This window comes from Acipenser ruthenus, chromosome 30 (assembly GCF_902713425.1).
Source record: "Acipenser ruthenus chromosome 30, fAciRut3.2 maternal haplotype, whole genome shotgun sequence".
Lineage (NCBI taxonomy): Eukaryota > Metazoa > Chordata > Actinopteri > Acipenseriformes > Acipenseridae > Acipenser > Acipenser ruthenus.
Genome location: NC_081218.1, coordinates 6879472 through 6894425, shown reverse-complemented (window position 1 = coordinate 6894425; position 14954 = coordinate 6879472). Strand labels below are relative to the sequence as shown.

The 14954-nt window shown below is 48.2% G+C and overlaps 1 protein-coding gene across 5 annotated transcripts in view; it reads right to left on the bottom strand.

Moving 5' to 3' along the window:
* LOC117403381 (MAP/microtubule affinity-regulating kinase 4-like) overlaps positions 1-13035 on the bottom strand; it is a 48461-nt gene extending 35426 nt beyond the window's left edge. For 2 of the 5 annotated variants that reach the window (XM_059004599.1, XM_059004600.1), the window contains exons 1-2: positions 12098-13032; positions 1117-1314 (exon numbers count right to left, since the gene is read on the bottom strand). In XM_059004599.1, coding sequence (XP_058860582.1) covers positions 1117-1314; positions 12098-12244 — 345 coding nt within the window. In that variant the 5' untranslated portion in view covers positions 12245-13032. Of the gene's footprint in view, positions 1-1116; positions 1315-12097 lie in introns of all 5 variants that reach the window. The other 3 variants (XM_059004597.1, XM_059004598.1, XM_059004601.1) reach the window with 3 other exon arrangements.
* Between the last annotated feature and the right edge of the window lie 1919 nt (positions 13036-14954).

The following is a 14954-nucleotide window of genomic DNA, read 5'->3' as shown; positions in this document are numbered from 1 at the left end:
GAAGTGTGTGGATTCAGACGGATGGACGTGCAGTCACTATAAATATAAATGGCATTTCAGAACACCAGTATGTACTCAGAAACAGTCCCTTCACAGATAGAGCACCACACATTATCCAATACACGACTGGTTCATATTTTTTTGGAAAGTTGCGAATAGTTCACTATTTCTACCTCAATTACTCGACTCCGACAAATACCCATAGTGCTCAGAGCACAGCTAACAGGGCACATTAATGTGTGGACAATAGACAGGGCTCATTAATGTGTGGACAGCAGACAGGGCTCATTAATGTGTGGACAGTAGACAGGGCTCATTAATGTGTGGACAGTAGACAGGGCTCATTAATGTGTGGACAGCAGACAGGGCTCATTAATGTGTGGACAGCAGACAGGGCTCATTAATGTGTGGACAGCAGACAGGGCTCAATGTGTGGACAGTAGACAGGGCTCATTAATGTGTGGACAGCAGACAGGGCTCATTAATGTGTGGACAGCAGACAGGGCTCAATGTGTGGACAGTAGACAGGGCTCATTAATGTGTGGACAGAAGACAGGGCTCATTAATGTGTGGACAGCAGACAGGGCTCATTAATGTGTGGACAGTAGACAGGGCTCAATGGGTGGACAGCAGACAGGGCTCATTAACGTGTGGACAGTAGACAGGGCTCATTAATGTGTGGACAGCAGACAGGGCTCATTAATGTGTGGACAGCAGACAGGGCTCATTAACATGTGGACAGCAGACAGGGCTCATTAATGTGTGGACAGCAGACAGGGCTCATTAACATGTGGACAGCAGACAGGGCTCATTAACGTGTGGACAGTAGACAGGGCTCATTAATGTGTGGACAGGGCTGATTATGGCAGCAGTGTGGAGTAGTGGTTAGGGCTCTGGACTCTTGCCCGAAGGGTCGTGGGTTCAATCCCCGGTGGGGGACACTGCTGCTGTACCCTTGAGCAAGGTACTTTACCTAGATTGCTCCAGTAAAAACCCAACTGTATAAATGGGTAATTGTATGTGATATAATAATAATGTGATATCTTGTAACAATTGTAAGTCGCCCTGGATAAGGGCATCTGCTAATAAATAAATAATTGTGTGGTCAGCTCTCACCTCCCTGCCTGTGAGGATGTGTCTGGCCAGCTTGACCTTGGCGAAGTTGCCCTTGCCGATGGTCTTGAGCAGCCGGTAGTTGCCGATGTGCGGCTGCTCGTCCGTGCAGGAGGCGATGGAGTTCCGACAGCGAGCGGCCAGCGACCGGCTCGACCAACCAGAGCCCTTCTCAGAGCGGCTGCCTGTCAGAGAGGCATGCTGGGAGGAGAGGGAGACAGGCAGTCAGTCAGAGCACAAACTCCACAGCATGGCTACTATGCCAAAACTGTGACATCACTTGCAACACTGTGACACTGAAACACAACAATGACGCAGCCCTGCACCCAGCCTGCTCTTCACTGTCAGAGGCAGCCCTGCACCCAGCCTGCTCTTCAATCAGAGAGCAGACCTGCACCCAGCCTGCTCTTCACAATCAGAGAGCAGACCTGCACCCAGCCTGCTCTTCAATCAGAGAGCAGACCTGCACCCAGCCTGCTCTTCACAATCAGAGGCAGACCTGCACCCAGCCTGCTCTTCAATCAGAGGCAGACCTGCACCCAGCCTGCTCTTCAATCAGAGAGCAGACCTGCACCCAGCCTGCTCTTCACAATCAGAGGCAGATCTGCACCCAGCCTGCTCTTCACAATCAGAGAGCAGACCTGCACCCAGCCTGCTCTTCACAATCAGAGAGCAGACCTGCACCCAGCCTGCTCTTCAATCAGAGAGCAGACCTGCACCCAGCCTGCTCTTCACAATCAGAGGCAGACCTGCACCCAGCCTGCTCTTCACAATCAGAGAGCAGACCTGCACCCAGCCTGCTCTTCAATCAGAGGCAGACCTGCACCCAGCCTGCTCTTCACAATCAGAGGCAGACCTGCACCCAGCCTGCTCTTCACAATCAGAGGCAGACCTGCACCCAGCCTGCTCTTCACAATCAGAGAGCAGACCTGCACCCAGCCTGCTCTTCAATCAGAGGCAGACCTGCACCCAGCCTGCTCTTCACAATCAGAGAGCAGACCTGCACCCAGCCTGCTCTTCAATCAGAGGCAGACCTGCACCCAGCCTGCTCTTCACAATCAGAGGCAGACCTGCACCCAGCCTGCTCTTCAATCAGAGCAGACCTGCACCCAGCCTGCTCTTCACAGTCAGAGGCAGCCCTGCACCCAGCCTGCTCTTCAATCAGAGCAGACCTGCACCCAGCCTGCTCTTCAATCAGAGAGCAGACCTGCACCCAGCCTGCTCTTCAATCAGAGAGCAGACCTGCACCCAGCCTGCTCTTCACAATCAGAGAGCAGACCTGCACCCAGCCTGCTCTTCAATCAGAGGCAGACCTGCACCCAGCCTGCTCTTCACAATCAGAGAGGAGGCCTGCACCCAGCCTGCTCTTCACAATCAGAGAGCAGACCTGCACCCAGCCTGCTCTTCACAATCAGAGGCAGACCTGCACCCAGCCTGCTCTTCACAATCAGAGAGCAGACCTGCACCCAGCCTGCTCTTCAATCAGAGGCAGACCTGCACCCAGCCTGCTCTTCACAATCAGAGAGCAGACCTGCACCCAGCCTGCTCTTCAATCAGAGGCAGACCTGCACCCAGCCTGCTCTTCACAATCAGAGGCAGCCCTGCACCCAGCCTGCTCTTCAATCAGAGGCAGACCTGCACCCAGCCTGCTCTTCACAATCAGAGGCAGACCTGCACCCAGCCTGCTCTTCACAATCAGAGGCAGACCTGCACCCAGCCTGCTCTTCAATCAGAGGCAGACCTGCACCCAGCCTGCTTTTCAATCAGAGAGCAGACCTGCACCCAGCCTGCTCTTTATCACACAAGGAGGGGAGTGAGTGTGTGCTAAATCGTTTCTAATATTTTGTCCATACCCTCTAAATATGATTAAACTCTCACACATGCAAACAGATAGTAACACACACACAGACACAGGGACTCACAAAGCGACAGGCTCAGATACCAACACACACACAGTAATACAAACCGATAGTAACACACAGACACACACATAGCGACAGGCTCAGATAGTAACACACTCAGGCTCAGTATGTCCTGCAGATTAACAGGTTGTTTCAATGCTGACTCAGCACTCCTTGCCCCTCCCCCTCTCATTCTTATTCTCAGCTCTGCTCACTCTCACACACCTCTCTCCCCTTCACCTCCTCCCAGCTCTGTCAGCAGACGCATTCCCCCTCCCTCCTCATCTCTCTGCTCTTTTCTTCATCTCTTCTAGAGCCAGCATAAGGTTTCTTTCATAAGAGAGACCCCCTCTGTTAAGTTAAGTTGTCTCTTTGATCTGCTTAAGAACCGGTTCAAATATCAGTTCCTTCAATTGTATGAACAGCTTCAAATCAATATTATAGCTCAAGAGCTTGTATTTCATTGGAACCTTAGAGCCTATACAAGTCTATTTCGTATTGTAATGTCAGGAGAATCTGGTGGAAGTCTTGCTCTCACTAGTGTATTATTTAGTGCGACTCCCCTCATGCTCCTAAATTCTTCTCCTGGGATAACCAGGATTTGTTTTGTAGTCTTTCTGAAAGTTTTTATATTTTCGGTTTAACCGAGGAATCCATCCTTTATATTTTCTAAGGTAGGGAGAAGATCATTTGCTGGTGGTCTGTTTCTTGTGCCCGGTTTTATTTAAATAACAGTTGTTAAGATTATCCCACACAATGATAATTTAACTGTGCAGTTTTCATGTATAATCGTATGCTCCTCATTATAATACCTCCACAAACTTGCTATTATCCAGCTCCCCTTGATCTCTATAGCTAGGAGGGCTGCCCCCCCCCCCCCCAGATTAACCACTGCCCCTCCCTCTCTATTGATCCCTCTGTCAATTAATTCAGGCCACTGATTGATGAGCGCAGAGCTGCTAATGTGACTGAAACCCTGAGGGACAGAGAGAAGAGACCAGAGACACACACACACCCTGTTTTTTTTCAGTATTTCTCAACAACCTCAACCCTTTCTAACAGCTACAGCTCACAATGGGCACACAGAGCAAGTTCATTCATGTTCACAAACTCTTTTTAAAACAATGACGATGACTGTTTTTCACATAAATAAAATGATCCTGGCTGCGGGATATGAACACAGCACAGGAGCGGCGAGTTTGCGGAGTGCAGCCCGGTTAGACAGTTTATTGACATCGTGAGGATGTTTTCGTGCTGCTGTCTGTAGACTGAGGCTACAGTATGGCTGTGTTCCTGGTTCGATATGAGACAGGAGATAGGAGACAGGGAGGTCGTCACCCCACCTCTTATGATGCGCTCCGTTGTACGCTGCAGCCCCTCGCAGAAACTAACGCCAGCCACCTACTACTCACCAGAATGCACACTGCTTTTGAAAGACAGATTTCATCCAAGTTATTTGTAACTGTCTACAGTAAGTTAAAAGAAAGTTGAAACAAAAAAAAAGCTGTAGCTATTTTATAGCCTATAATTTAGAATAGAACAATATACTTTAAAAAATATATTTGTAATGATGGGTAGGGTCGGGAGACCACAGCACTGCATGGTTTTTATTTAATAACAAAAAAAGATCACGCTTTTGCAATCTGTGTGGAGGGGGAGGTAAACTATACAACGTTTCAAAATTTTTCCTTTGAGGTGAATTGGTGCAATGATAGGGTTGATGTTGTCACAAAAACATAAGCAACTGAAATCTCCTGTCAACGAGAAAACAAGTGAACCAGAGAAAGAGACACACACACACAAACACACACACACGCTGACACCAGAGAAACAGAGAGAGAAGCACAACCTGCTAGCCAACCTGAACCAACAAGACACACACACACACACTGACACAGCAAGAGGGCACACACAAACACACACACACACACACACACACACACGTGGTTAATGGTTAATCACATCCACCAGGCCAGGCTAATCAGGACAGGTTCTCTGTTTACTCTCTCAGGCCAGCTGTTCAGCAATGGATTAACAGCCAGAGCGCCTCCTCAGTCAATACAGCAGCATCCCTGCACCACACAGAGACAGAGAGAGAGAGCTCTGCACCACACTGAGTGACAGAGAGAGAGCCCTGCACCACAGAGACAGAGAGGGAGCCCTGCACCACACAGAGACAGAAAGGGAGCTACGCACCACACTGAGAGACAGAGAGAGAGCCCCGCACCACACTGAGTGACAGAGAGAGAGCCCTGCACCACAGAGACAGAGAGAGAGCCCTGCACCACACAGAGACAGAGAGGGAGCAACGCACCACACTGAGAGACAGAGAGAGAGCCCCGCACCACACTGAGTGACAGAGAGAGAGCCCTGCACCACAGAGACAGAGAGAGAGCCCTGCACCACACAGAGACAGAGAGGGAGCCACGCACCACACTGAGAGACAGAGAGAGAGCCCCGCACCACACTGAGTGACAGAGAGAGAGCCCTGCACCACAGAGACAGAGAGAGAGCCCTGCACCACACAGAGACAGAGAGGGAGCCACGCACCACACTGAGAGACAGAGAGAGAGCCCCGCACCACACAGTGTGACAGAGAGAGAGCCCCGCATCACACTGAGTGACAGAAAGAGAGCCCTGCACCACACAGAGTGACAGAGAGAGAGCCCTGCACCACACTGAGTGACAGTGAGAGAGCCCTGCACCACACAGAGACAGATAGCCCTGCACCACACAGAGACAGAGAGGGAGCCACGCACCACACTGAGAGACAGAGAGAGAGCCCCGCACCACACTGAGTGACAGTGAGAGAGCCCTGCACCACACAGAGACAGAGAGAGAGACCTGCACCACACAGAGACAGAGAGAGAGCCCTGCACCACACAGAGACAGAGAGAGAGCCCTGCACCACACTGAGTGACAGTGAGAGAGCCCTGCACCACACAGAGACAGAGAGAGAGCCCTGCACCACACAGAGACAGAGGGAGCCCCGCACCACACTGACTGACAGAGAGAGAGCTCCGCACCACACTGAGTGACAGAAAGAGAGCCCTGCACCACAGAGACAGAGAGAGAGCCCTGCACCACACTGAGAGACAGAGAGAGAGCCCCGCACCACACAGAGACAGAGAGAGAACCCTGCACCACACAGAATGACAGAGAGAGAGCCCTGCACCACACTGAGTGACAGAGAGAGAGCCCTGCACCACACTGAGTGACAGTGAGAGAGCCCTGCACCACACAGAGACAGAGAGAGAGCCCTGCACCACACTGAGTGACAGAGAGAGAGCCCTGCACCACACAGAGACAGAGAGAGCCCTGCACCACACTGAGTGACAGAGAGAGAGCCCTGCACCACACTGAGAGACAGAGAGAGAGCCCCGCACCACACAGAGACAGAGAGAGAGCCCCGCACACACAGAGACAGAGAGAGAGCCCTGCACCACACTGAGTGACAGTGAGCCCTGCACCACACTGAGTGACAGTGAGAGAGCCCTGCACCACACAGAGACAGAGAGAGAGCCCTGCACCACACTGAGTGACAGTGAGAGAGCCCTGCACCACACAGAGACAGAGAGAGAGCCCTGCACCACACTGAGTGACAGTGAGAGAGCCCTGCACCACACAGAGACAGAGAGAGAGCCCTGCACCACAGAGACAGAGAGAGAGCCCTGCACCACACCGAGTGACAGTGAGAGAGCCCTGCACCACACAGAGACAGAGAGAGAGCCCTGCACCACAGAGACAGAGAGAGAGCCCTGCACCACACTGAGTGACAGAGAGAGAGAGAGCCCTGCACCACACAGAGACAAAGAGAGAGCCCCGCACCACACTGAGTGACAGAGAGAGAGCCCTGCACCACACTGAGTGACAGAGAGAGAGCTCCGCACCACACTGAGTGACAGAGAGAGAGCCCTGCACCACACTGAGTGACAGAGAGAGAGCCCTGCACCACACTGAGTGACAGAGAGCCCCGCACCACACTGAGTGACAGAGAGCCCCGCACCACACTGAGTGACAGAGAGAGAGAGAGCCCTGCACCACACAGAGACAGAGAGAGCCCCGCACCACATAGAGACAGAGAGAGAGCCCTGCACCACAGAGACAGAGCCCTGCACCACAGAGTGACAGAGAGCCCCGCACCACACTGAGTGACAGAGAGAGCCCCGCACCACATAGAGACAGAGAGAGAGCCCCGCACCACACTGAGTGACAGAGAGAGAGCCCCGCACCACAGTGAGACAGAGAGAGAGCCCCGCACCACACAGAGACAGAGAGAGCCCTGCACCACACTGAGTGACAGAGAGAGAGCCCTGCACCACATAGAGACAGAGAGAGAGCCCCGCACCACACTGAGTGACAGAGAGAGAGCCCTGCACCACAGTGAGTGACAGAGAGAGAGAACCGCACCACACAGAGACAGAGAGAGAGAGAGCCCTGCACCACACTGAGTGACAGAGAGAGAGCCCCGCACCACATAGAGACAGAGAGAGAGCCCCGCACCACACAGAGACAGAGAGGGAGCCACGCACCACACTGAGTGACAGAGAGAGAGCCCTGCACCACACAGAGACAGAGAGAGAGAGCCCTGCACCACACTGAGTGACAGAGGGAGAGCCCCACACCACACAGAGACAGAGAGAGCCCCACCCACCCACCACCACCACCACCACCAAGCTGAGTGGCAGAGAGCCCCCCACCAAAATCTGTACACTGGAACTATAGCCCGCGAGCCTCCTCAATTAATACAAGAGCATGCCCGCAGCAAACTGAGTGACAAAGAGGTAGAGAAAGGGAGTAAGCAAGGCTAGGAGCACATGGCATACACAAGAGAAAGGAAGCTGACCAAGGCTACACACACAGACATGCAGAGACACTGACATTGAGACACACACACGCAGACAACCATGGCTATGAGTTAGTCACACACACAACAGAGAAAAGCCGACCACACAGAGACACCAACATCGAGCCTACAACATGTCGTAAAAGGAATTGAAGAACAGGAGTTGCCCCTGCACGCGTGCCCTCAGCCACAGCACTGTGAGTAGCACAGCTACAGCGGGACAACAAGTAGAACGCCTAGTGAATTCAAATGAACACACCACACAGCAAGCCCATCTCCTGTCTGTCTGCCTGTGTCCCAGGTATTAGGATCCCCTCTGACTGAGCCCTGAGTCCAACGCACACAAGGAAACAAGCTAACATGCCACAGAACTTCAATGAATGCTTTGAGAAATGAAATCACAGAAATACTGTAAATCGCACAGAACTTTCTCATAAGTCAAGTGCAAGTCAAGCAGCTCAAAGAGTCGTTTACAAATTTTCCACACTGTGCAGGACCAGCTTGAAAGGGCTTCCTGGTGCATGTTGGATCTTCCACAGAGCAGGGTCACTGCCCCTAAATACATGAAGTGCAGGAGGAAGTGAAGAGGGACAGGAAGCCAGGCTATGAGGAGGCAGTGCAATGGACCAGGATGCTGTGTATAAAACACCTTATTGCTATCCCTGAAGAGGATCAGCTGTGAGCGAGGACGGGTCGGGACAATACTGCTGTGCTCAGACAATGAGCGAGATCACTGCAGAGCCACGAGTTTCATATCCAACACCAGCACGGGAGGAACGAGGGGTTTTCATGTTCCAATAATCTTTCAAAATGCATTTCCAGATACTCTAGCTTTGAGAATTATAATTCCTACCCTATAAAAGTTTACACAAAATATCTAAAAGCGTTCTTGATTTCACACCTCATTCACACATGCATTGCCTTTGCACAATGTCTTTTTGATAATATCATATAGAAAAAGTCAGTTTATAAATTTTAGCGCTGGGGCAAATAGCCAAATACATTGTTTTCCATGCATTCAAAGGCAAAAAAAAAAAAAAAAGAAAAACATGTCTGTGTCCGCCAGAAATGACACAACGGATAGAAATGAGAAATACATCACGACATGTTTTGCCTTGCAACGATTTACCACTTTGCCAGAATTTGCGCAACAGTTTCTAAAACGGCATGTGAAGAGAGAACGTTTGATGTTTTAGACAGCAGGAAGTGGAGAGAGCAGATCTGAATTCACACACAGTGATCTCTCCGAAAGCTCAGAGGTTGCTTCAGGTCTGGGAGGAGTCAGAATGAGGGGGGACAAACAGCACCTCGCTCAGAAATGCTTTTTTATAATGTGATGCTATTTTCTGTTACATGGAACATAATAAAGGAGAATAAAACGTTGAGTTTTTTTCACTGTGCAACACCCCCTTTTCCACGTTTCAGATTCGGGAAGCGAGTCAATCAGGGGATACAACACCCCCTTTTAAAAGTGGATTTTATTTGAAGTGTTTATCCGCATCCGGTAAAGGCGCTCTGCGTGGAGTGCAGGATGCGCCCTATACCCTGGAGGTCGCCGGTTCGAGTCCAGGCTATTCCACTGCCGACCGTGTACAGGAGCTCCCAGGGGGTGGCACACAATTGGCCGAGCGCACCAGTAATGGTGTTATTACTTTATTTAAAATGTGTCTACAGCCACTTTGCGTATTGCAAAGAAACTTTATATTCCCATCAGTACTTTAAGAACTCTATACTTGTGTGATTGAAGTTGAGGAATCTCTGGCCTCAAACATCAACACATGTTGTACTCACTTGTATAACAATGCAGCTGATGTCATATTTCTCTTACTGGTCTGTTATCTCTGCAATACAAAAACCCAGGCCCTTCTCAAGGATTCTATTCCTTCATAGGCCGTGGGATTCTTTGAAGCAGTTAAGATAAGCAGGACTGAAAGGGTTAAAGGAGGGCAGTGATCAGGCATCCCCCATTAATAAGCAGAAGGATACGAATGAACATGAAGCAGTGTACAGATTGTATAGAGTGTACAGAGTGTACAGAGTGTACAGTGTATAGAGTGTACAGTGTACAGAGTGTATAGAGTGTACAGTGTATAGTGTACAATGTGCACAGTGTACAGTGTATAGAGTGTACAGTGTGCAGTGTATAGAGTGTACAGTGTGCACAGTGTATAGAGTGTACAGTGTGCACAGTGTATAGAGTGTACAGTGTGCACAGTGTACAGTGTGTATAGTGTACAGTGTGTACAGTGTATACAGTGCACAGTGTACAGTGTGCAGAGTGTACAGTGTATAGAGTGTATAGAGTGTACAGTGTATAGTGTACAGTGTGTATAGAGTGTACAGTGTGAACAGTGTACAGTGTATAGAGTGTACAGAGTGTATAGAGTGTACAGAGTGTATAGAGTATACAGTGTATAGAGTGTACAGTGTGAACAGTGTACAGAGTGTATAGAGTGTACAGTGTATAGAGTGTACAGAGTGTATAGAGTGTACAGTGTATAGAGTGTACAGTGTATAGAGTGTACAGTGTGTATAGAGTGTACAGTGTACAGAGTGTATAGAGTGGACAGTGTATAGAGTGGACAGAGTGTATAGTGTGAACAGTGTACAGAGTGTATAGAGTGTACAGTGTTAACAGTGCACAGTGTATAGAGTGTACAGTGTACAGTGTACAGAGTGTATAGAGTGTACAGTGCACAGAGTGTATACAGCAGTGGTGCACAACAGTTTGTTTTTATTCCACTGCACCCTAAAGTACTTTATTGAACGTTATTAAAAGCTTAATTGGTGCAATTAAATTATTTAGGGTATGGTTAGAACAAAAACCAGGCGGGACACTGGCATACACTGTACAGAGTATATAGAGTGCACAGTGTATAGAGTGCACAGTGTACCGATATTAGATATTTGGCAAAATAGATGTCATTTAAAACATATTGAAATCAGCTACCTCTGCCACACACAGATAGTGACACACACACACACAGGCACACAGGCACACAGGCACACAAACACAGAGTGAAGCAGTGAAGCACAGTCTGGCTCCAGTGCTCAGTATAACCAGGCTGAGCCAGCACTGGGGTTCAGGGCAGTCTACTAAAGGGTTAACACGATACCAATCAATTCACTGACACCCCTCCCCCCCTTCTGTGCCAACAGATCACACTCACAAGATCTCAAAAAAAAACCCTGCTACCTCCAAGAGAGGACAGGGAGGGACAAGGGTCAGTTTAATTCAGCACTGGAGTGGAGTGCCCTGGGCTTGCTGTTTATATATCATTTCAGCAGCTATCAGCTTTAATCCTCCTCGATAAACACACCCTGCCAATGCAAATCCTGTGTTCATGTATGTATGTATGTATGTATGTATGTAAACAGCTACCGGCGTCTATGTTTAAGTCTCTATTTAACTACGTTTCTCTTGACTGCACAGAACCATACAAGCAGATACTGTATATTAAAAAGATACCGTGACACACACACACGTCTACAACCCGCGGTGTATATATTATCTGCTAAACGAGGTGTACATACATACATACATACATGTATGTCACCAATGACACAAGCTGGGCCCGCACACACACGTATATTAACATGTATGACATGTCCACGGGTTTGGTGTGCGCACATGACTCAACATTAACAATTACGGTGGGTTATTTTCTCCTTGATAATATTACATTGTATTAACAATGTAGCAGCAGCACAGCCATGTATGCGATGCGGAGCCGCAGGACAACAATACCGAGCGCGGCCGTGCTGTATTACACGCTCTGCAGCATAGCAATATACTCGAATACAAAACACAGTGCGTTCATAATGCCTCATACACATGCACTACATTATATAATACAGATATCGCATTACCTTCTACTAGCTGTGTATAATAATAGCCCTCGATAACACCATAATTAATGCTTTCGAGTGCAATTAATACCCTAAGATTAGAATTACAAGCGTTGCCTGTGCAAACCGGAATCCACAAGACGCGTATTAGAATGATTATTACTGTGCGATACAGAGGGGCCACAATGCTAGTGTTGGACACCTGCATTCATGCTGTATAGGCCTGCCTTGTATTATATACAACAAGGACTCCCCCCCACACACACACCCCGCCGGGAAACCAAGCGCCACAAATCATAAACACACAACAACAACAATAATAACAGCAATAATTACTATTATAATAATAATAATAATAATAATAATAATAATAATAATATGTACTTACATGATCTGCATTTCGTTCATTCCCGGAAGGTAGCGCTGATCTGGATGACATGTTCCCTGAGTGCGAGTGTGTCTCTCTCTCTCTCTCTATATATATATATTCAATTATATTGATATAGCGCTCTCTCTCGCTCTCTCTCTCTCTCATGTATATATTTACAGAATCCGTTCAGTTCTAAAGCACACAGCTGTCATTCTCTCCACTCTCCTGAATCGATGGATGGTCTCCTCAATTGATCCGCATTTTTGGGTGGTTGTGGGTGATTTAAAAAAAGCATCGAACGACAGACCCACACGAAACGCTCAGCGCACAGCGGAAGATATCAGAGGCTTTGCATTATTACTATTATTAGTATTGTACGAATGAGAACAATAATAAGAATAATGACAATAGCAGTATACTGACTTCCTCAATTCGTATTGTGCGCATCGCCGGATTTACAAGAAAACAAAACAACCACAATCTGGAATATCTGGTGGCTCCGATGTAACGTGTATCTAATAATAATAATAATAATAATAATAATAATAATAATGTATTAAACTATATTCCCTGTCTGATTAAAAACATCCTCGCGTTCTGCTATTGAATGATAAATAAACAAACGACCCCCCCATTTTGCATAAATTTCTCTCTCGCACACAGTCTATCTATTCTGTTGCCTGTGGAAAAACATTCAGAGAGATTTACAACAAATCCCATTTAAAAACACACCGGCTTTCCTAAACGGAGGGGGGAAAGCTTCGATTAATGACAGACTGCACCTCCGCCATAAACTCAGTTGTTTTTTTAGACGGTGAATATGTATCGAAATTGCTCAGTTAAAAATATCCATCCCGGAGCCATAGGAGAGAGAGAGAGGGCGAAGGAAGCGCGTCAAGCAGGGCATGGGCCGGGCTGGAAACAGACTGCCCCCCTCCCCTTAAAGAGACAGCGCACCTTTCCATATACCGCGCCGGGGCGGAGCGCGTTTTGAAGACCTGAACACCGAACCGGCGTGTTTATAAACCGCTGGTGTTGGACTGGGTTTTAAAATAATGTATTCCCTCTTACTGGCAAAATAATGGAGTGCGAACCAGCTTAAAACCCATTATCTTACCTCTTATTAGCGTTATTAACATTATCACTGGTCCTCTTTTACTATGCTATTGAGAATATTTTGGTTTTCCACTTGTTTGGGTTTTTTACATTAATTCAGGATTTGCAGATATTTCAAACAGCACTGTATAGGAGGGGAGAAGGGCGAGGTTAATATTGATGCTCTACGATGCAATGGATTTTAAAAGTCTTTGAAAGGTGTCTATGTCTTCGGGGGAGAGATGGAGAGAAAGAGAGAGAGAGAGAGAGAGAGAGAGAGAGAGAGAGAGAGAGAGAGAGAGAGAGAGAGAGAGAGAGAGAGAGAGAGAGAGAGAGAGAGAGAGAGAGAGAGAGAGAGAGAGAGAGAGAGAGAGAGAGAGAGAGAGAGAGAGAGAGAGAGAGAGAGAGAGAGGGGAGGTCAGGGCAGGGCAAGGCAGGCAGACAGGCTAGCTCATGCCGTGTGCTGTGCCCTCGTTTCCAGACTGATTGATACCCCGGACAGTTCAATACAGTTCAATACAGCTCTTCAATGTGAGCAGAGCGCTGTGGCCGATTAACCTCCGAAGGAGATCTGTTATATGTATACAGATTGACACCATGGAGAATATAGAATTGTATTCCATGTTGCCATGGAAACAGAACGCCACATTGAACAAAAATATATCCTTGTAATAGTCACCTACACTGGTGTGAAAAAGTCTTAGACACGTTGCATTATGAGCATCAGCAATTTACTCAAAGCCTCCACTAGCGTTTTCTACTATTATAACAACCTTGACTTGCATACAGGAAACACATTGAGTAAAATCGCTCACATCAATCGATTTTCAAGGTGTGGTATCTGAAGCATAATCAACGAGTACAGAGAATCATCATCTGTAATAGACAAAACCAGCACTGGAAGACCCAAAAAGCTGTCTAACTAGGATGCGCAATACTTGAAGATAGTATCCTTAAGGAATAGAAAGAAGTGTTGAATTGACAACAGAACTGGCAGAAGGCTCAGGTGTCGTTGTCGATTGTACATACCAATCCTTCCCCGGGGCCGCCGGGAACCGTCATACGTTTTTAACATAAACTCAATTTTAATGGTGTTGCTATACACTATTTTATTTATACCGTGCCAATAATTAACCACCCATCTCTGCTCTTAACTAATAGCCTGTATTGGTAAATATATTTGTATTGTAGTGAGCACAGGGATGAATGGAGACACGCACACAATAGCTCTTTTAGGTAATGCAGTTTATTAAGCAGCTAACAGCAAGTCAGCGCCAACCAACCAAACATGCACACACAGCCCTTCCCCACCCCAGAGCACTACTCTGCCTCTCAGGGTGACATTCACATACTTAACAAACAACACCCGAAGGGTAATAACAATTACAGGGAAATTCATAGAACAGTACTGGAACTTTTACAATAACAAACAAATAAACACAACAACAATAATTCCGTTTCTCCCCTACCATAGTTCGTACTCCCAGCATCCTCTGCTGCACATTAACCAAATGTAGGGGACTGGCTCCGGGCACAGCGCCCTATTCGCCGACAGGTGGCAACGCGAGTCAGTCCAGCCGTGCCCGTTACACAGTCCCCATCTTAGGGCCGAACGTCCCGTCGGCCCAACACTTAATGTCTCACAAAGTCAGAGAGTCCCGGGGGTGGTCGACGGATACGCTGGCCGCGCTGGAGCACAGGTGCAGCGGGCTGGGAGTCAGCTGGAGCCGGAATGCTCCTACCTGGGCCACCAGCTGGTGAACTATTCGGTTGTTGCAAG